Genomic DNA, 23353 nt, shown 5'->3' on the forward strand with positions numbered 1-23353 from the left:
CAGATCCACCAGACCAGTAGGCTGTCCTTGTCATGCAAGGTGGAATCACCAAGTTATGGTCAAGTCTAGATTGGGTTCTGACAATAGAAACCACAATTTTCTCCTCCTTTCAACAAAGTCTCATGATTTACTTCCTGCTCTGAAAACTTTCGTAGAATTTGGTGTACCTCTCTGGATGTAGATTTCAGAGTTTTTAAAAAAACAACTTTGTGAAGGACTACTCTTTTGTGTGTGCTTTATTTATAATAAGATCCTAATCATTTCTTTAATAGAAGTGCTACATCAAGCTCAGGAATGGGGATTGTCCTCAAGGCAGTGTTGGACTCCAACTCCCACCATTCCTGACCATTGCCCATGCTGGCTGGGAGGCTGATGGGAGTTGGAGTCCAGCAACATCTGGAGGGCTGCGCCTGAGCTGGATGTAGCACTTCTATTAAAGAAATTAATAAGACCCACCACAAGCGGTTGGCAAGGAGTAATCTTTCCGATTCCCTGTTTCCATGGCAATCTGTAAAAAAGCTAGAGTGGAGCCAAACCGGGCCACTGAGTTTTGAGAACGTTTTTTGTGCATCTTTCAAATGCTCGTTTTTGGCAAATTTTCAGAGGGTGCTTGAAAAGTTAGGGAAGTGTTTAGGGAAGGGGAAGGGGAAAGTAGCCATGTTGCCTTGGCAACCGAGGCAATGAAATGAAGGTAATGCAGCAAAGCAAAGAGTATTAGCTTGGGGCACTCAAGTGCAGAGAAGTTGAGCTGATGTTTTAAGTGGGTAGCAGGAATGTGCCCACAAGCCACATCTCTCCCAAGCCATCCTGCACCCTGGCCACCCCCTGGCAGCCATGTATTTTGCAGAAGAAAGTGGCAAAAGGCTGTATATGCATCTGCCTCCTTTGCCCAGACAGAACTGTTGGGCTGCATGCACAGCATATATTGATGGCACACTCCAGCTACAAAGAATCAGGGGAACTATCATTTCCACTCACAGAGTTACAATTCCTAGCAGTTCCCAGGATTCCTTGGGTGCTTTAAATGTAAGGTGTGTTGAGAGTTTGGTAAATATAGTGCAGCGGTGTACAGAAAGAGTCTGGTAAGAGCCAGTGTAGTGTAGTGGTTAAGAGCAGTAGTCTCGTAATCTGGTGAACCGGGTTCGCATCTCTGCTCCTCCACATGCAGCTGCTGGGTGACCTTGGGCTAGTCACACTACTTTGAAGTCTCTCAGCCCCACTCACCTCACAGAGTGTTTGTTGTGGGGGAGGAAGGGAAAAGAGAATGTTAGCCGCTTTGAGACTCCTTCGGGTAGTGATAAAGTGGGATATAAAATCCAAACTCCTCCTCCCCCTCTTCTTCTTCTTTTCCGGTTGGAAGGATAAAGAAACATGAGGTTTCTCGGCAAACAAAGCCATTCTGAGTACAGTGATACCTTGGAAGTCGAACGGAATCCGTTCCGGAAGTCCGTTCGACTTCCAAAACATTTGGAAACCAAAACGTGGCTTTTGATTGGCTGTGGGAAACTCCTGCAGCCAATCAGAAGCCACACCAGATGTTCAGCTTCTGAAAATTGTTCAAAAACCAGAACACTTACTTCCAGTTTTCAGTCGTTTGGGAGCTGAAACGTAGGAGTTCCAAGGTGTTCGGCAACCAAGGTACAACTGTATAGGCTTGTTCTGCTTGCAGCTGATATGGAGGCATGAGGACATACTATCGCCTACTGTAACTGGCTGGAACTGACTGGGAGAAAAAGCAGGAAGGAAGTAAAAGCCAGAAAAGTAGTTACTATGAGAGAAGGGATCAGTGAGGAGGAAAAACAGGTTCTCTTTTTGTCTATTGCCCCTGACTGGTTCAGGTAACTTACTGCAAGTGCTGTTGCTTTACTCCCAGCATGTTGTGTACAAAGTCTTGATCAGCTAGACTCCCTAGACTGGTAGAGGAGCTATGTGTGCAGAAGACCCATTTTGCATTAACACTGAATATGTGCAGCCACTGGTGGTATGGCCGGTAAGCACATTCCCCTTAGTCCCCCACATTAATTGACTGCAGGGGGCAATTTGGTGAACACCTCTATGATCTCTCCATTGATCTCAGTGGGGTATATGTTTGAATGGACATTCTGATACACATCTAGTGTGCATTCTGGAACAACTAGAGCTACATCACGACTTAAGAACTAGGACAATATGTTGCCCCTTTTTTGCCTTTACTGGTAAAATTCCATTGGCTATGAAACTTTGTGCATCGCCAGGTTCACTAAATGTGGCCCAATATTCTTAGGATCATGTAATAAAAGAGAAAGGAATGGCCCTGTTAAGTTTTTTAGTGTGTTTTTTAAGCTTTCACCAAAGCTGCAGAATGAGGAATACAAGCTTTGAACAAATAGTACAAGTTCATTTTGCACCCCTTGAAAGGACACTGTTTTGCCTTGGAAATAAGGTAGAAATCCAACACAGCCTGATGAAATTCTGCAATTACCTGCACTTCCTGAAAACAAACTGAATATTTTTGTTTGTTTGATCCAACAAGCTTTCTCAATTGAATGAATAGGTCTCTGCTGTGGGTGTCCATTTTGTATTGCTTTTAAAATTCCACTTCTGTTGTTTTTAACTATATTTGACCATTTTCACTATATTTTGTTCATCACCTTGTGATATAGGTGTAGAATGCAATTAACAACAACAACCAGATAGCTTTCCTTTTATTGGTGTTCTTTGAATGGTCAGTGATAACCGTGACAGCTGTGCAAGGACCACTCTGTGCTGAATGACCATGGCACAGATCATTCTAGCGGTGTAGCCTTTTGATTTCCTCTTTCATAATACAATAGGGTCCCCACATTTAATCTTGAGTGTGGGAACCCATTGCAAGAAGACTGTTCTGCTGTTGTTCTCAATCTGCCTGACCAGAGCTTTCCCATTCTCCTATATGGAAATATTAAGGCTGACAGACACTCATTCTATCACTCTCACATCATGGATTCCATTCAGATCTATCTGCAATGTAACCCATTCCTTTGAGGAAATCAGTCTGAATTAGCAAAAGGCATTCATTTATGTATTCAGGAACCAGTGCAATGAATGCTGATAATGAAATATGGATTCATTCCTGGCAAACTTTGACAGAATGTTGTCTGGGTAATATTATTTATTGTTATCACTACAAAGGACAGATGTGACCCTCGGTCTCATGAAGTTCAAGGCAACAAACATGGTTCTCTGTGAAAAAAGGGGTATCTACACATAAGAACAGGAAATACAGTACACAGAAAGCTGCTGAAATCATACCACCATTCATATAATTTATTAACACATTTTAGCACACCCCGAAATGACATTGAAATAGGATAACAGACACATAAATTAAGGGTTGCGTTGAATATATTGGGTTTTGCTTGTTGAATCATCTGAAACGAATTCACTGTAGCCCTATATTTTCCTAATATAGTCCAGTGATTCACTATCGCCATTTAAATTACCTTCTATGTCAAAGAGAAATGATTTCCTATTTTAGACCTGATGGCTGCTTTTGAGTAGATCTCATTTTTATCCTTTTGTCCCTTCTTCTTTAGCCAGACATTGGCCAAATACAGGGAACGAACCGATTCACACAGAACACAAACCTCCCTTGGTCCTCCTGTTGGCCACACAGCTTGCAGCTAAGCTATGGTGTGCCTTCCTAATTCAGGTTCATGGTACGTCTCCTCCAGACAAAGCATGAGCTGTAAACCCAAGAACAAACCTTGGTCACAGCTCATCCTTGTCTGGAACAAGACAAACCATGTGGTAAAATGCTAAGCCTAACCATGGCTTAGCTCACAGCAACACAGCAGCAAGAACTTCAGGAAGAGCGAAGTAGCCACAATATCCTTCCCAAGGAGTGTATGCGTTCCAGCTATGCCTTTGTTCTTTTAGCATTACATGTCAACCAGCTCAATATCAGTTGCACTAAAGCCCAAAGGAAATCAATGGGACATGTTAGCCAAGGGTCAAACTAGATACGAGGTTAACTGCATCCAAGGAGTTAATGTGCATCTTTTAAACAATTTAAATAGCTGCCATGTCTTGGGTGGGTGGGTCATTGAGCTAGGTTCAGAACAGGATGCAAAGGGGGGGGGGTTGTTTCAATTCCACCCCAGGCCCACCACAGTTCTGACAAAAATCTTTAAATGGAAACTTCCATCTCAAGGAAGCACTGGGGATAATTTCTTCCAGGCCTGCGGTGTTGGTGAGTCCTAATTCTGTTCCCTCTGCAGCAGCTAATTAAATTTTTGAAGCATGCACTTTAATTTCTTTACACACAATTAAGATCTTTTTTCGCACTATGGTTGTAAGTCTAAGCATACTTACCTGGGAGTAAAACTGGACACCCTTTTGAGTAAACCATGGTTAGGGTTGTGCTGCATCTTCTCATCTGAGACAAGCTTGGCTAACCTTTTTTTGGAGCCAGCCCAGAATATTTCGCACCTTGCAGTGGCAAGCATCTTCACAACCATAATCCTTTGCTTGGAAAACATTAACAACCCGGCAAAATACATTATGTATCATAGTCCCTTCCTGAATATTCATAGCACTAGGAAACTGGTATATCTAAACCGCTGCAAGTTTATTTCCCATTTGTGCCTCCAAACCATGGACAGGTTGGCAAAGCATAGACTTCCAAGAAAGCTTATATAATATAAATCTAGTGGTGTCTACACTTCCCATGATTCTCAGCAACAGGAAGAGGAGCAAGTTGGAAAGGAAGTGGGCAAAAAAAGGGGGCTGAGGTGGAATGTGCAAAAAATAAACTAAAGCTGTGTTGTTACCCTTCCTATTTTGGTCAGAAACAAGTTGTTAAAGAACTGTAACCAAGTGATCTTTATAATTTACATTGACTGATAAAGATGAAAGGTTGCACAGACCTATATCCAATGCAGCATTAAGCAACTGTCCCATCCCCACAAGGAGTTCTACTTGCATAATAGGACTTTCCCTGCTCTCCTCCCCCTGTGCACCCCCTAAATCTGATCTGGGGTGTCCCTCAAATCTCCAGAGCAGATCTGAGGAAGGTGGGAGGGGAAGTCTAATTACACAAATGGAAATCCTCGTGCTGAGGGGGATGATGGCCACTTAGCATTGCACTGGATACAGGCCTCGGCCTCCAGTTCCCATCTACAGTTTCTTCTGTTGCCACAGCTTTTCAATTATTTCTCCTTGCGAGGGAAATATTGATACCCAGGGTGAAATTTTGCCTGCTCTTGTTGAAAGGTTTATAAAAGGGGGTGCAAGAACAACTAACAGGGACAGTTGGCAAAGTCATCGAGTTGGCAGGACAAGTAGAGCGAGCCCCTCACCATAAGGCACACCTGAGAGGGGACCCCCTCGCCATTTCAGTCATGCATCAAACTGCTTATTGCCTATGCAACCTTGCCATCATCTCTTCCCCCCACCCCCAAACAAAGAAAATGGTTTATTTGTACACAATGGTCATCGGTTCAGCTGAAGAAAAGAAAAGGCGATCAAAAGAGATGTCACTGTATTCTGCTGAAGTACATTTAATACAATATACCAAGCTCATTGACTTTCTTTACAGTATCCCCTTCCCAAGAAGACCCTGTGTGTTTCCTGAGCCCATCACATTCTCCTTGCAGGTTGGATCTTCAACGCTGTTCCTTGCGCAGCAGTGCCTTATTCATTATATGACTGTTTCATCTGCATCCAGTCATAAGTCATGGCTCTTTTTTCTTGAGTAATCAGAGCTCCTCCTGTTCAAAGAAATAAAAACCACAGAAATATATCAAGATGAATGTTCTTTAACTTATTATCATAGCGTACAGAAGAAGATTCCCTGTCCCTTCAGAGAGTCCTATGACATGTCAAGGATGGGCATGACAGGTCATAGGAGACTTTTAGGAACCGGCCCTTTGAAAGATGGAGGTCAAGTAGGATACAGACAGAATTTGGTTGGTTTGGAAAGCAAGGTGGCATCAACAGGAAGCCTTCTCAGAATTGTTCAAGAACAAGTGAAGTGATCTAAAGGTTAAATGGATAGGTGAGAGGCCAGTGCTTAGGAGACAGCTATCACTGCAGGTTCTGATCAGAAGTTCCCACTTGATGGATGCGTCCTTTCCTGATTGATTTCTGGGAGGCTGGGGACAATCACAACACAACACAAGTGGGGGTTATTTGTCTAAGGTGAAAATCAGTCAATAGGGGTTTCTGAGTGATGACTGCAAGGGAAAAAGGGAGGAGGAAGGACAGAGGATAGAGCTGTGATGCTCCTAACTCACCCTGCCAAACATCAGCTCAGAAATGTTGCAGGCCTCTACTTATCAATGGTCTCAACCCCCACGCAAACGGGGAGTTGCCTGTGTGTGTGTGTGTGTGTGTGTGTGTGTATTCTGGTCTCTTTGTCACATTTTTATGTGACCAAGACACAGAACTTAGTTGAGGGGCTAGGACGCTGATGAGGTAGGATTCTACAGGTGTCTTGGATAACAGTGGTTCCTAGGAATTTTTGTAAAACGAAAACAAGAAAGCAGACTACAGACTGAGACAAAGTTATGGAGAAAGGAAGCAAAATTGCTTAGAAACAATCTCCCCAAATCAGGCTTAAATCCAAAATATGTTGACTTAATTGAATTTACAGATGTTTCCTAGTCCTCCTTCCCCCAGGACACACACACACACAGAGAGAGAGAGAGAGAGAGAGAGAGAGAGAGAGAGTTATTATTCAGAAGGACTTTTCAGTGGCTGGGGGCAGGGCAAAGATTCAGAGAGGAGAAGGAAATGGGAAAGTTTCTTTCTGTGAATTTCAAGTTAATTTGCCTTAAGATCCACACCTCTCATTGCTTCATAGCATGTCATTAATGATCAATAGATTAAGCCTTAACCTATTCAATGTGTCTTATTACGTGTCTTATTAGAAACACTCTCCTTCCACGAACTTCCTTAAATGTATCTTTGGATGCAACCCAGGAATTCCAATTGTGTGTTTGCCCTGTAACGGTAATGAAAGGATTACCTTTTTCAGAGTAAAATGAGTGGGATTCTCTACCTCTATATTCAACATTATAAGCAGAAATACAAAGAAATACATAAGTAAAACCAAAGAACACATGAATAAAACATTCTGTGAAATATCAATAAATAATAAAATAGAGCTATGTGATCAATCTTATGAGCCACAGAAACCTTCTGAAATAGATGGGTCTTCAGGAGATGTTTAATACTTTCCATTAAACCTCTTTTTCCTCCAACTGTACTCCAAGAATTGAAATACACTGATTTTTGGGTGGAATAAACATCCCAAGATGGGCATTTATTTAGGGAAAACAGTGGTCCTGGAAGCACCTCCTCTTTGCTAATTGCCCTGCTCCTATGCTAAGCTCGACAGTCACACATTTGGAAACATGGGCTTGCTTGTGGCAACATGGAGTTCAGCTTTCTGGAAGGTTCCTGTATGGAAAGATTTCCAGCTAGGTTGGCGAGAAGAAAGACTTCCTCCCACTGAAACTAAGTGCCAACACAGAGGTGTTGAAAATTATTCTTGTTCATCTAATAATAGCATGCAAATAGTGCCCAACAATTGTGGGTAGAGCTCAAAAGACATTTAAGGCTGTGGTCCAAAACATGTTTGCAAGGGATGGAGTAAGTCCCACCAGACACAGTGAAACTTTCTTCTGAGAAAATGAGCACTGAGGACTTATCCTCACTTCTTGTCTCACTGCTTTCCCCCAGGGAAAACTGCTCTTTGCTGCTCAGTCAGAGCAAACAGCAATTCAGGTTTCCCCCAGATTGCCATTTGTTCTGCTCTATCACGAAAGAGCAGCTTTTCCCTTGGAAAGGTGTAGGGCAAGGGGGAAACCTCTTGGACAAGCCCTCAGTTGCACTGCAAGGCACTTAGGAACTGGAAGTACTTTTCTAGCTGTTTACTGACATACGTAAAGCAACACTGTCACAATAGTGCAAGAAGACAAAGGCCAAATCCTGCCACTTTCTCCAGCGCTGGTTAAAAAACAAACCCAAGATTGAGCGAGGTGAGTCAATATGGAGGAGTATTCTCCCCCCCCCCCATATGCAACAGAGGGGTATTTGTCCTCAAGGCTACCAAGTATTCTGTCATTCAAGCCTACCAACGGTCCTTTGAAGGTGGAATTCATTTCCCTCTGCTTACTTTTCGAGGAAACAGAGGAGATGGCATGCATTCTCTGACAGAGGGCAAGTGTTTCACTGCCCAACGCCCAGCCACTTGGATGTACAGAGATTCAGGATTTAGCCCTAAGGGTAGAACTACATGCTACACAGAAAATGGGGCTTCCTTTTCTCTCCATAAACATCTGGTTTAACATGTGCTGTGCCCGCAAAGTTATTACAAAGTGCATTTCCTTCCATCAGCAGGTACGTTTTGAGTGGGCTGGAGAAATGCACACTGCAATGATGTAGGGATATGGGTTAAGTTGAGTGAAATGTTAAAGCCAGAGGATGGGGGATGGGGACAAGATTCAACCCAGGGATGCTGCTCCATGTTCTTTGTAGTAGGGTGTAGTTTTGCCCTAAAGAACACAAACAAGCAGGCATATCAGCAGGGGGGAAACCCCATTACATACACACAATATGTTCTTTGGTACCCCCATCAGTCTAAGCATCGTACTCTGGTGGGGAAGGGCAGGAGATGATACATGACCAAGCACATTGAAGGGTGAAGATTTGCAACACGTCAGAATACGATGCACGCAGGGTTTGGCTTTCGTTTTATTAGAAAATAGAGAAGCTTAAGTTTTGAAATCAAAATGAAAATAGGCATTAGAAATGAAATTAACTAACCATGTGGTTTTATCCAAGGTCAAAACTAGTTTCAGAAGGAAGGAATAATACATAATAAAGGTCAGTAAATGAAACAAGACAAAATGAACCAAAAAGTACTCTTTTTTTACTGTTTTATGTTAAGCATGACTGACCATCAGTAAGAACCATATGTTTGCCTGTTAGAAATTGAAATATGTTCTTATACAAAGCTTATCATTCCAGAAAGAACAAGCGGTGCAGTTAGGTAACTTTGCATTACTTTACTTACTACTGAAAATGTGGTATAAGCCAGCCCTGCTGGCTTGGGAGCCTTGGAAATTTGCCCCAAAGTCTTCCCCTGATGGCACCACTGGCTGGAACAGGATTCCTGGCCTACTCTAGATCTCTTACAGCTCTACGCATGTTTACTCAGTAGCAAAGTCTCACGGAGGCTGCCAGCTTATGCAGGCTTACTTATTTTCCAAGTAAAACCTGCATAGGGTTGGGCTGCAAGTTCAATGGGGCTTACTCCCAAGTAATGCATGCAAATGACTGCAATCTTTTGCAAAGGACAGAAGCTGTCCCCTTGGGAAAGCCCTGGTCAGCGACTCAGGCCTGAGCCCGGCAGAATCAAACAGAGGAGGAGCCAAGGCTGTGACAGCCTCAGGAAAGCAGCAGCTGGAGGTTACAAGCAGAACATTCTGGATGTAAGGCTGAGAAATTTAAAAAGAGGCCACTGCAAATCTGGAAGAATGGGCCTTTCCCAAAACTACATGGGAAGCGGGGGAATCCCTCAGCTGCAGTTCTTCTGCACACCAGGATTGTCCACGTTTCCAAAAGAAATGATAGAAGGAGCTGCAATGTGGGCTGAAACAGATTCTTTTTCATACAACATAGGTTATTTAGTTTCCCTACTTTCCCCAAACTATCTTTGAAATAAACAGTTTGGCTTGTTTACCTAAAGAGCCAAAGCATGACTCTTTAGGTAAAAAACCTAAATAAAACCTCCACATAGAGGAGGGAGAAAGGTTGTTTTCTGCTGCTCCAGAGAAGTGGACACGGAGCAATGGATCCAAACTACAAGAAAGAAGATTGCACCTAAACATTAGGAAGAACTTCCTGACAGTAAGAGCTGTTCGACAGTGGAATTTGCTGCCAAGGAGTGTGGTGGAGTCTCCTCCTTTGGAGGTCTTTAAGCAGAGGCTTGACAACTATATGTCAGGAGTACTCTGATGGTGTTTCCTGCTTGGCAGGGGGTTGGACTCGATGGCCCTTGTGGTCTCTTCCAACTCTTTGATTCTATGATTCTATGAACTCCGCAGGATAGTAGGCCCTGATAAATCCTACCTTTAGGACCCACAATGAATTTTGAAGCTCGACAGGAGTCATTTAGCATTTTAAAAAAGAAAACAACCACCCGCGGTCTTCCCCCTTTCCTGCCAAGAAGTGCCTCTGATAAAGCAACGGCTTCATCCATTTAATAAGCAAATCCTCAGCTCAGCGACTGCCTGCAGCAGATTTATTTCAAATCATTTGGCACGTCTCTTACCCTGAACAAATATGGAACACCATCTGTGGAGTGGAAAATCAAAAGCTATGCTTGCATGTGGTCTAAACAGCAATGTAAACAAATAGGTGAAGATACTTTGAAAAATGAACCTTAAGAATTTCACCAGCATCCCCACTTACGTCTACATACTTTCCAGGTGATCTTCCCCCATGATGCTAAGTTTTAGGGTGGTCTCAAATAACCCAGTGGCAGGGTGGAGGTTTTTTTAAATCTTCAATTTTATGGCATGGGTAGGAAACCCTCAGCCTGTAGGGGCCTCTGTCTGGCACCCAGGACTCTCCCAAGGCCATTCCCTACTTCCTGGCCCTGCTCCACACCTTCCTCGATTGCTTTAGCCTGGTTGGAATGTTTTCCTGAACTGTGATAATGGTTCCTGCTTAACTGGAAGGAAATATGGAGGGGGGGTGTAGAAACCTCTGGCTTTTGTACAGCTGGACTAGAGCCTACTGTGCGAGGGTAAGAGTCGCATCCATTGCTTCGCTCCTCTCTGCCTCTGACCCTACCCGCCACTCACATACAGAGCCCGGATGGTTGCCCACAAGGAAATGTGGTCAATGCACTGGAAAAGGTCCCAGAACCCTAGTTTTATGGTGTACTTCTCCCTGGTATCACTACAGACGAAGGGTGGGCTAGAAACCCTTATTAATAATAAGCGCATCAATAGATCACTGCTGAGGCACACACCCAGGACTTTTGGTGACATCACAAAAGCACAAAGCAGGTGAGTGAATACAAAGGTGAGCCAAGCGAAAGGTCTGTTGATTTAAAGTCCTCTTCCTCACCAGGACACAGCGGGGACCCTGCTGTGGCATGCCTCATTGCCTGGTCTTCTTCCATGTGGAGGAAGCGAGTGGGCAAATGGAAGGTAGTGGTCATCTGGCTACAGAGTGCTATAATAAGGCAAATTTGCTTGCTGAGTGGGATTGCAAACAAGCGGGGGCATGGGAAGGTGGCTGATATCCATGGTAGGAAGCTGGCCGATGTCTGGTGAGGGACCCAGCAGAAGCTGGCATGTGTTGGTGGATGGAAGCCAATGGAGTTCACATTCAGAAGCTGCTAGGTGCCGTAAGGTGGAAGCAGGCTGATATTTGCTTGGTTGAAGCTCATCTTCAGAAGTCCGTTGACAGAAGCCAGTGGTTATTTGTGAGTCAAAGCCAGAGTACTAATGTGAATGAGTGGAGCATGAAAGATGAGTGCATGAGTCCGTTGGCATTCTTCAGGAAGTCAGCTGGCATATGTTTGTTTGTTTGTTTGTGTGTGTGTTGAGGCAAATCATGCGTGTATGTGCTCGAAGGTGATGTGTGGAAGGAAAGTGGTGGATATTCATGAACAGATGAAACCTGTGGATGTTGGCAGGCTGAGTTTAGTGGCGGAAATTGCCAGGCAGAAGGCAGAAGGAGTGCCCGGGGGATGCTGCTGGATGGTAGCCATGCCACTCATTGTCCCCGGGATCCCCCACCCACACCCCGCTTTCTAGGGATGGCCAAAGCCAATGAGGTTTTCTGAAGACCACTCATGAAAGCAATGCAGAGAAACTGCATGTCTTAAGGAAACCAACTTGTATTTCTAAATAGACATCCTTCTAAATACATATCAGTGTTTGAAATATTTATTAACCACCCTTCATCAAAATATTCCAGAGCAGTGCACAAAAGTATAAAATAAAATAAAACTAATGCAATAAAACAACAGTAAATAAATATATCAAAATACCACAATGCAAAAGCAAATCCCCCTGCCTCACACCCCCAAGAAACCCTACCTGGGCAAAACATAAAACAAAAATGATCTGAAAGCAACAACCCTGACATCACTCCTGCCATTGTTTATCATGTTCTGGTGCCTAGTATTACTTTCACTTGATAGCTTTCATGCCCCCAATAAGGGAGAGAGGGAGAGCACAATAACTTCCTTTCTTCAGAATGATGGCTGAGCGAGAGAGCACACAGGGCCAATTTTCCTACAAAGAAGCAGATGCTCTCAGCAAAGTCCTGCCAATAGACCACCTGAGCAAACACCTGAACAGATCACACAGGCCTCATTCCCACTAACAGCAGAGGAGGGAGACATCCTGTTCCTTATCTATGCAACGTGGACAGAGAGCTGTGCAGAGAAGTTGGTATGTGCAGTCAGGCTTTTGAGACCACTGTGCTACTGAACAGATTGTCCCCCAAATGCAGGGTAGCACCAGAAATAGCCCAGCAGAGTACCAAGTTCTGCTGCCAAAAGGAAAAGAAAGAGAGAGAAAATGATATCCTAGTGCAGGGGTAAGCCAACGTCATAGCTTCAGATTTTTTGGACAACAACTCCCATCAGCCCTGAGTAGTATGGCCAGTAATCAAGGATGTTGGGAGTTGTAGTCAGCAGCACTGGCTATCTATGAGGCAGGTGCAACATGAGGCGTCTGTCAGGGCGGGCCCTGGGAGCCTATTTTATTGAATATTGCAAGCATTGCCACAGGTGGGCCTGTGGATGATTGGTTGATACATACACAAAGAAACTTGTGATTGGTTAACATAAGTACAAGGCGGGGATTACATGTGAGAGGTGGGATTTACATATGATCATTTATCACTGATACATTAAAGGCTGAGAATCGGAGCTAGAACTAGACAGGCATGAAGCCTCCTAATTAAATTGTAACTAGAGATTACCATATTTTTCGCTCTATAAGACGCACCAGACCACAAGACGCACCTAGTTTTTGGAGGAGGAGGAAAAACAAGGAAAAAAATATTCTGAATCCCAGAAGCCAGAACAGCAAGAGGGATGCAGCAATCCCTCTTGCTGTTCTGGCTTCTGGGATAGCTGCACAGCCTGCATTCGCTCCATAAGACGCACACACATTTCCCCTTACTTTTTAGGAGAGAAAAAGTGAGTCTTATAGAGCAAAAAATACGGTAATATGGCACAAACAATTACTAATGATTGATCATAACATGAAACAATATAACAATCAAGTTCTGTAGATGTGGTCAGCTAGGCATGAAGAGCAGGTACAGTTTGTTTTCCATGAGCTTAGGATGTCTGTTACTAATGATTGATCATAGCATGAAACAATATAACAATCAAGTTCTGTAGATGTGGTCAGCTAGGCATGAAGAGCAGGTTCGTACAGTGTGTGCAAAGCAGAGAAAAGCCTACAAGCAAGACTTCCCAGAATGCAAGAGAAAAGAAGCAAGAGAAAAGAAGCAAGGCTTCCCCATAATGCAGCAGTTATGGGCAGAAGGAGAACCAACAGCTATGTGCAGAAAGAGGACTTCCCTTTATGTGCATGTTTTTATACATGCCTAAAAGGGCCCACTGGATCACATCATATACAATAGGACTGTGGAACCTGTGGCCCTCCTGCTGAACTCCAACTCCCATCATCGGTTACTATTGGCCATGCTGCCTGGGGCTGATGGGAGTTGGAGTCTATCGCCATCTGGCGGACCAAAAGTTCCTCACTCCAGTTATACAATTCACCCTGTTGTCTATGTTTGTCGTTCCAATGATTTCAAATAATAGTAACGTACCAAAGCTCTCAAGATAGCACTGCTTCTTTTTGTTAGTTTCTCAACTTCAATAGAGGATCAGCAAGGATTTTGGTCAAGGTCCCAGTGTTCAAAGATGCATTTTTTGCAACAGTTAGCCTCAGCGGACCCTGCAATCCCAAATCCACTTATTGTTCTATAAAAAGTCTTTGGGACTGACTCAAAGTAAATAATGTTGAGATTCTGCTCATAGGCTGTGATCAGCAAAACTATTGTTTATTTGGGGTCCATCTGTCCTACGAAACTCTTATGCTTTCTAAACGCATTGTCAAGCTAAACTTCAAGAAACAGTGAAAAAGAAGCCTAGAAGACATCAAGCAGGCATGCACCTAATCATTTGGACAAAATGCTCCATGGATCATTCACCAGATTTTGCTGGTAATCTGAGGAGTGCAGGAAATAACAATGGGAGCCAATCAATGGCAGCATTCAATCACAAAGCAGAGCTTTAAAAACAACAGCTATGTGCCCATAACTATTAGGCCTGATGGCTAGTTTGTGGTTATGCTCTCCTGCGGAAAAAAGGTATAAGCAGCTACCAAGTTTGGAGTAACACAGTTTTGTATAGGTACACACTAGATCTTTAGACAGAAATCCTAAATTAAGATGCTCACTATCTTTAAAAACAACAACAACCACCCACCCTCTTCACATACAACTGCTTTAATACAAAGAATTTTGGTACTTGGGTATCCGACTACTATGAAGATGCTAAGCACTCACACATGAACTTATTTAGTTGTTATTCTGTCTTTCTGGGGCAACTGTAGTTGGTAGAAAAGGCAGCTCTAATTCTTAGCATTCTCTCCAGATTCTTGAGGGGAAAGCCACAACAAACTGGGATAGGACTGACAGAAATCTTCAACTAAAAAAGAATAATCTGCAATCAGACACAATCATTCTTATCTGTATTTGGTGTTACTTGGAAGAGAAAGCTTACACAAAGAACCAGCAAATAAGTGTAATAAAAGGCAAAATGACCTTACAGAACAAACTCTGGCTTTTCAGCAAGCTTCAGGGCCTCGTGCATGCCTGCGGCCGATAGCTTACGGTTGATATTCCTATATCTGCATTGCAGCAGATTGCGATAGGTTGTCCTCAGGTCCCGATTGAAGAAGGCATATATAAAGGGGTTGATGAGAGAGTTTGCATAACCCAACCAGAGAAATGTCCTCTCGACCCACAGGGGGATACAACTGCAAGACGTCCCGCAGATAAAGGGTCTGGCAGTTGAAAGTATGAAAAACGGCAGCCAGCACACCGTAAATGCCCCGACAACAATCCCCAGGGTGGTGGCAGCTTTCTGCTCCCTCTTAAAGATGGAGATGTTCTTCCGCTCGTGCTTAAGCAGCCGCGAAAAATTTGTGCACTCTTCCGATTCCTTGTGCAGTTTCACGATGCCGTTCGCCGAAACAATCCCTTCGTTTTCTTCAGGGCGGGGGAAACCGGCGAACTTATGTTTGGCCGCACTCTTCTTGGCGGCTTTGAAGATCTGGTAGTACATGAAAAGCATCACGGACATGGGAATGTAAAACGCCACCGCCGTGGAATAAATGGTGTAACCAAAGTCTTGGCTGATGAGGCAAACTTTGTTGTCGTTGATATTCTGAGCCCAGCCAAAGAGGGGTGGCAAAGTAATTGAAGCCGACAGCAGCCACACGCTCAGGATCATTTTAGCCATACACTTCCCATTCTGCCTTACGGGATAGGTGAGAGGCCTTGTGATTCCAAGGTACCTAGAAAGCAGAGAGAAAGCAGAGTTAGTGTGCCTTTCGTTAGTTACAAAGTTTGCGGGCAAAACCGCTACTGTTGTAACTTGCAGCGGGGAGCCCCGCAGACTAAACTGTAGCTAGTAATAAGAATTTGACCTGCAAACAAAAGATGAAACAAGGTGTTTGCATTTCATACAGGCATGGATCTTTAAAACACCCAATTTCTAGGGTAACTAGCAAGCAGGAGAGTAAAAGGTAATGCATGCACCAACCAGATTTTATTCTCTCTCACACAAACACACACATGAAACAATTCCAGTTTTTGGTTTCTTTTGCGCAGCTTTTTAAGTGTGCTTTACAGCAACCCATCTTCAGGGGTTTGGCCTAATGGGAGTTGGGAGTTGCATGATGGGAAATGCCAAAATAGGACTGCAACTGTCCAGTACTGTACACAGCTCCATACTGGTTGGCCTTTAGGTCAAAGGATCGAGAGAAAGGTTTCCACAATATAAAAACAGGCTGAACACTGTAGCAAGTGTGAGCATACATAAACACTGTCTTTTCTCATTTCTACTCAGAGGCTGATTGTCTTCATGGTCAGAGCCAAACTAGACATTCAATGGGCAGGTATTTTTTTAAAAAAAATGAAGATAGCATGCACTGGGAAGGATGATGATTACCAGGTTCAAAGCAAACATGGGCACAGGATGGGAAAATACAGACCTTTTCTTCCCTGCCCTTGTCCCAAGGATAATCCTCCTTTGAAATTGGTTTTGCCTTGGGGGGGGGGATCTGCATTGGCACCAATAACTTTTAGGCTCTACAGAGAGAGACTCTTGAGAGTCCCATGGACTGCAAGAAGATCAAACCTATCCATTCTGAAGGAAATCAGCCCTGAGTGCTCACTGGAAGGACAGATCCTGAAGCTGAGACTCCGATACTTTGGCCACCTCATGAGAAGAGAAGACTCCCTGGAAAAGACCCTGGTGTTGGGAAAGATGGAGGGCACAAGGAGAAGGAGACGACAGAGGATGAGATGGTTGGACGGTGTTCTCGAAGCTACGAGCATGAGTTTGACCAAACTGCGGGAGGCAGTGGAAGACAGGAGTGCTTGGCGTGCTCTGGTCCATGGGGTCATGAAGAGTCGGACACGACTAAACAACTAAACAACAACACAGAGAGGGCTTCAGGATAGTGGTGGCCAGTAGTAGCCATTGGGACTGGTAAGGTGATTGGGAGGGAGGCCAAGAGGAGGTGGAGCCAGAGTGACTGACAGGCAACATTTGTTCCCGTCCTTCTTCCTGCTAAGATAGACAAGGACAAAGCTGAGATTAAGGACAGCCAAGTGCCACTGCTTAGAAAAGTTGAAAGTAAGAAGGAAGGAAGGCGGTTGGGGGCTGGCTGAGGCTGGTGGGGCAATGCCAGATTTTCCCTGATGGATCAGTCTCCACTGGTTTTGATTCGGGAGCAAAGATTGGGTCCGGTTTTCATTCCAAGTTTGGTTTGAGTTCATTCTCCCTAATACTTCTGTGGGCTCCCCCCCCCCAACATTTCAAACCTTGCCTTTAAAATTTTGCATGTGGGTGGAGCGGGGGTTGGGGTGTGATTCTTCAAAGCAGAATAAAGCAACAGCTTCAATGAAAATGCTAGTCTTTGGTATTTATAAATGTTCTAAATGCGGCAAAATCAATTTCAAAGAGAGTTAAATGTTTTCGTTCTGCTTAAATGAATAAAGGCATTTCGCAGCATTATTGAGTCACGCTTCTTACAGGGACTATTTTGGAACGCGCAGATTTCTTCCACGGTTTGATTAGCTTACAATGACTTGAAACAAAGGAGCATTCCGTGGTCATTTCACTGCATGAAAGGGGCGCTTGCTTTAATTCTCATATCAATGGTTTCTATGTTAAATAAAATGCGTCCAAGTGTTTTTAGATTCCATCCCACCCAGAGGATTAAAAAGAAGCTTTACAAGATGGAAGAATCCATGAAGCTAACACCATTTATAATGCTACTCAGCATCAGGTGGGTAACCTGGCGTCTTCCATCTACAACTACAAATCCCATAATCTCTGGCTGTTGTTCATGTTGGCTGGCGCTGATGGGAGTTGGAGTCCAACAGTATCTGAAAAGCCACAGGTAAGCCCTTCCCTGCTGTTAAGGAACAGGCAGCTTTTGGAATAGGGTAAGAATGTTTTAACAAATGCTTATGTTTCACCTGCAGTTCCACATGTTTCTCGACAGTTTTGCCAAGACAGACTGATGGGACAGTTCAACAGTTTGGAATTATGTTCAGAGGGAAAGCAGCACCCATCTGTCCCTGCAAAAACAACCAAGAATCTTGTGGCACTTTATAAGCTAAGCCAATGTAATGCCATCTAGATGTTTTTTGGGTTCCCATTCCAGCCAGTGGTCAGGAATGATGGAAATTGGGAGTCCAACAGCATTAGAAAATCACCAGGCGCCAGGCACATTTTGCACCTGGCTGAGCCTAGACCTTGCCGATTGGAAGGTCAGCGGTTCGAATCCCTGTGACGGGGAGAGTTCCTGTTGTTTGGTCCTAGCTCTTGCCAACCTAGCAGTTCGAAAGCATGTCAAGTGCAAGTAGATAAATAGGTACCGCTCTGGCAGGAAGGTAAACAGCGTTTCCATGCGCTGCTCTGGTTTTGCCAGAAGCGGCTTAGTCATGCTGGCCATGTGACCTGAAAGCTGTATGCCGGCTCCCTCAGCCAGTATAGCGAGATGAGCGCCACAACCCCAGAGTCGTTCGCGACTGGACTTAACTGTCAGGGGTCCTTTACCTTTATCAACCACTTGACGCCAAGCGAAGATGCACAGGGACCAGAATGGCACCCAATGTCTCCACCATCTGGAGGTCCATGCCTGGGAATCTTGGGATCTTGACTGTTTTCACACACTAGCAGCACATTAGATACATTAGAATTTGGCTTGGGGTAGTAAAATGTCCACCAATCCTTTATTTTTTAAGTTTCTGTTTAGGAAGGTTAATGGACATCTAGCCATTTCCTAACAGAGTTTTATTTTTTTAAGTGTCCAAGGGTTAAAAACGGTCCTATTTAAGGTCAATCATATGTATATTATATATTTCTGAAAGTTAATGCATTCAGGTATTTTTGAGAAACCGCACAAGCAACAAAGCAACGTGATTAAAATGTATTAGATTGAGAAAGACATGTCAGTGCAAAACTATATTGGTTCTACAAAATATGCTATTTGAAATTAAAATACATTAATCTACATAAAAATACATCAAACTAGTCCCACTAATAATTCTATTTCAGCTGCAAGATAAAAACAGCATCAATCTTGTATGCCTCAAACCATTCGCCTCAATATATACATTCGATTAACCTTGAAAATTAAGATTCTTCTTTAACACAAAGTAAATAATTCAGTTGCCTACTCTGCAGGAAGTGTGCAGAATGGCTGAACAGAAACGTATACATGTATCAGTAGGCATAAGGAAGAATTTTGATTTTTGTTTGCTTTTTAATAAGAATCTACCTCATTTGCAGTTATTGAACCAATATGTGAACTGAAACACCTCTATCCTTTGAAATTCACGCTTCTCCAAATTTTGCAATGCAGTTTTCCTACCATACAGAAAGTACAGAAAATGCATATATTAGGGGAAAATGTGGGGGGGGGAAGCATATATTGGTGGAAATAATATAGAAAATGCATTATATATATTGGAGAAAATTGCTTGCAAAAATTCATTATGTTAATCAAAATTGCATACAAAGATATGTGTACTGGGGAAAATTTGCACTGAAACACTGTTGAATTTTCATTAGGGGTAGGGGCTTGGGGGGTGGACCACAAATTGTTGCAGAAATGTAGAACACTGTGTTTAAGACTGGAAAATGACAAGTTAAGAGAACTAAAATTGGCAGATTTGTATACCCCTATATACCAGCCCCTGCGCAGAAAATCACTGAGAGGATCTGCAACTTGACACATTTTCTCCCCTCCTAAAGAATCATGGGAACTGTAGTTTACCCCTCCCAGAGTTGCAATACAGTCGTACCTTGGAAGTCAAACAGAATCCGTTCCGGAAGTCTGTTCAACTTCCAAAACATTCGGAAACCAAGTGCACCTTCTGATTGGCTGCAGGAAGCTCCTGCAGCCAATCAGAAGCCGCAGAAGCCCCATCGGACATTTGACTTCCAAAAATATTTTGCAGATCGGAACAGTCACTTCCAGGTCTGCGGTGTTCAGGAGACAAAACGCTCAAGAACTAAGCTGTTCGAAAACCAAGGTACAACTGTATATATTGATTTACAGTATTTACTTCATGAGCTTGAGAGGCACCTTTTTTCTTCTTTTCTTTACCAAAACCAGACTACTGCCCATACCATCACAAACATTGCAGTGGTGCCTTGGGTTAAGAACTTAATTCGTTCCGGAGGTCCGTTCTTAACCTGAAACTGTTCTTAATCTGAAGCACCACTTTAGCTACTGGGGCCTCCTGCTGCCGCCGCACCACTGCTCCACGATTTCTGTTCTCATCCTGAAGCAAAGTTCTTAACCTAAGGTACTATTTCTGGGTTAGCGGAGTCTGTAACCTGAAGCGTCTGTAACCTGAAGCGTCTGTAACCTGAGGTACCACTGTATGTTCTATGGGATGGTGTGCTTCCTGGACTCAGGACGGTGCAGAGTCAGTGCAAGCATGACTACCTAGAAGTGTTCAACATGGAAATGTAGAGTGAAGCATACCAGAATTTGTCATCACTGCCTAGTTCTGAAGTCCAACCAGTGGAGAGAGACTCTTTGTTTAGGCAGCTGATAAAACCTGGACTGGAATACCTCCAGATTGTGATGCAATAAAACCCAAACGCTGTATCAAAGCAGGCCTTGCAAACATTACACATAGGGGAGCTTTTCTTCTCCAAATCTCAGTTTTAGCATCAACTCCATCATCAGTTTTTTTCCCTTTCCTAATTTTAATATGATCCGCGTTGATGTCTTTCTGTACTTCCTGTGTTCTTTTCTTTGTCCCTGTGATTGTCTTGAATTCTTTTTTAATGAGTCCCCTATCTTGCAAATGGCTTTTTAAAAGCCTTGTGTGTGTGTACATATATTTACTCCATTTATCTGTCATCCACACGCTTCTCATTTGGCTCCCCTACTGCTCATGGCTTTCTATTTTCCTTTTACCTCTCTGTATGTTTCCTTGGCTATTCATTTTCCTCATTTCCGTCTTCAGAAATAAGCGTTTCATCCCTTTCGAGATCCTTCTTCATTCCGCTTTCATTCAAAAGTCGTTTATAATCTGGCAGCGGAGGTGCTTTCACAGCAGGGTTTCTCCTTTGCCCTTTCTTTCCTCAGATGCCAAGTTTTGAAACCATTTACTTCTAACTCCCAATACGTCCGCTGCAAATAATTGCTGTGCCTCCTTTCCTTATCCTTTTTCTGTTTTCTGCACTAGTGAGATTTTCCAAACCCTCTCTTATTCATGCAGGTGCTTATTGGTTTTTCACCATTTTTCTTGGAATATATATTTGTATCTATGTTTATCATGAAATGGAATAAAAAAAATTTTTTTAAACCCTCTCATAATAGACACGTCTTCATCTTTGCCCATAGATTCCCTTGCTCTGGTCTACTTATTTCTCTGTTATTCTTACATACTGTATTTTTTGCTCTATAAGACTCACTTTTTCCCTCCTAAAAAGTAAGGGGAAATGTGTGTGCGTCTTATGGAGCGAATGCAGGCTGCGCCAGAAGCCAGAACAGCAAGAGGGATCGCTGCTTTCGCTGCGCAGCTATCCCTCTTGCTGTTCTGGCTTCTGGGATTCAAAATATTTTTTTTCTTGTTTTCCTCCTCCCAAAACTAGGTGCGTCTTATAGAGCGAAAAATACGGTAGGAGCATGAGAAGCTGAAAACGCTTCTGTATGCAAACCAGGAAGTGACTTCTCCAGGTGACTCTTATCTCTGCAGCTACAATCTTCTGGGTGATACAGACACCATTAGGCAGTTGAAAGTGCATGTGTCCTCCGTCCCACCCTTCCTCCACGCAGCCCCGGGCACAGGCAACCCATGTTACGCCATACTGACTAACCGGGTTTCTGACAGGGTTCTTTCTCTGTGTGTCCTGCCTGGAGATGCCAGGGATTGAATCTGGAGCCTTCACCATCCAAAGCTGAGCTAGGGCCCTTCCCTTTCAAAGCACAAAATTCTCCACCTGCTTTCCAGGCATTCCTTGCTCACCCTTCACCACAGGTGATACAGAATGGCTTCCCTTAAGTGACAAGAGAGAGGCGATCCAACTGTGGGTTCTGCCTTGTGACATTCAGCAGGAGAAAGCGAGTGGACTGTAGCCCAAGTCAAACAAGATGCAGTTGCCAAGAGTAACATCCAACACTACAAGCACACACTCCTCGAGTCCTGAGCTGTTTGAACAGCTGCCTTTGTTTAGTAGATTGCTTCAGTGCAGTGTGGTTTATTGTGAAATATATGCACACAAACAATGGCATAGACAGCACACACACATACACAGAGGATTATGACTGCAGTGGTGACATGACAGACATGTGTTTCGCCAGGAAAATAATGAAGAGGCTCCTGGCCAGCTTGGATCAGGTTCCCCCAGCAGCACTGCAGTCAGCATGCCTTGTGTTCAATGAATATTCCTGGCCCCAAAAGCAATAAGTGAAGTATATAAACAGTGTGATGCACCAACTTAGATCTCTGGGACCTGCCGTCATTTTGTTGCTCTGTCTCGCTACTATCTTAAGCACTAGCCGCACCATCTGTTAAATGCAGCTGGCCAGGACCAAGTCTGCTCCACCAGATAAAGCAGACGGTGGGGAAAACTAGGGCCCGGTTGAGGCAGAAGCATTTCCCGACCCCTTTGTGAAGGGGAAAGGCTATGGCAGAACATGTCAATGCTGACACAGAGGCCATTTGCCTTCACACTCATGGGGCAAAGGAGGCTGGTGGAAACCATAGAAAGGAAGGTCAAACCCTTTTCTCCCAGAAATGAAAGCTGGGTTTTGAAATATCTCTCTCTTGCACATGCGCACACGCACACACGCACACACACACACACACACACTGTCTCTTAGTCCAAGGGTGGGGAACCTCTGGCACCCCAGCCCACTGGGAAAGGCTTTCAAACCACTGCTCAAGACAGTGCTTTGAAAGCGGCTTCTGTTGACCCCTGCCAGCAGACTAAAGGCCACCGAACATGATGTTAGGTGATTGACAGGTGGGGTGGGGAAGATAATGATATTGGGCCTACGGACCAGTTCCAGGTTCCCCCACCCCCCGACCCTCACTTTGTTGGTAGTAACGGATTTAATATCCAACAATACTTCCTCCTTTCCTCAATATATTTAAGTTTCTGAGAGGTTAGGGGGGTGGAAATATGCTAAGACTTTTAAAAAGAAAACTCCTTAGAATGCAAATGATGTAGGAGATGATGAATGCAGCCTTCTCAGCCTACTTCATAGCTTGGATGATAAAGCTGTAACAATATTTATCTATGGAGAAGTGGAGTCATTTTCAGTGCGCTGTTTTATCCATTACTTGCCTTTGTTCTTCCCTGAGCAAACACAGAAAATATAAAGTCTTGAACTATGCCTGTAATTCGAGAGCCATCCATAGAAGCACAATCAACACTGCGGAAGGCCGCAAATCACTCAGGACACGAAATGAGTGAATAAAGCAGGGAGGAGAAACTTTCCCCAATGGACAGTCTTCCAAGGGGGAGGGGGGCATGTTATGGCTATGACCTGAACTTTGTACAGCAGGCTAC

At 43.8% G+C, this 23353-nt stretch overlaps 1 protein-coding gene across 2 annotated transcripts in view; it reads right to left on the reverse strand.

Moving 5' to 3' along the window:
* Positions 1 to 3258: 3258 nt before the first annotated feature.
* The window catches only part of HTR7 (5-hydroxytryptamine receptor 7), a 41128-nt gene continuing 21033 nt past the window's right edge, over positions 3259 to 23353 (reverse strand). The window contains exons 2-3 of one of the 2 annotated variants that reach the window (XM_083503110.1): positions 14844 to 15593; positions 3259 to 5729 (exon numbers count right to left, since the gene is read on the reverse strand). In XM_083503110.1, the coding sequence (XP_083359236.1) occupies positions 5687 to 5729; positions 14844 to 15593 (793 nt within the window). In that variant the 3' untranslated portion in view covers positions 3259 to 5686. Of the gene's footprint in view, positions 5730 to 10538; positions 12726 to 13595; positions 15594 to 23353 lie in introns of those variants that run through there. The other variant, XR_014526178.1, reaches the window with a different exon arrangement.

Source organism: Podarcis liolepis (genome assembly GCF_965112155.1).
Source record: "Podarcis liolepis genome assembly, chromosome: 5".
Taxonomy (NCBI): Eukaryota; Metazoa; Chordata; class Lepidosauria; order Squamata; family Lacertidae; genus Podarcis; species Podarcis liolepis.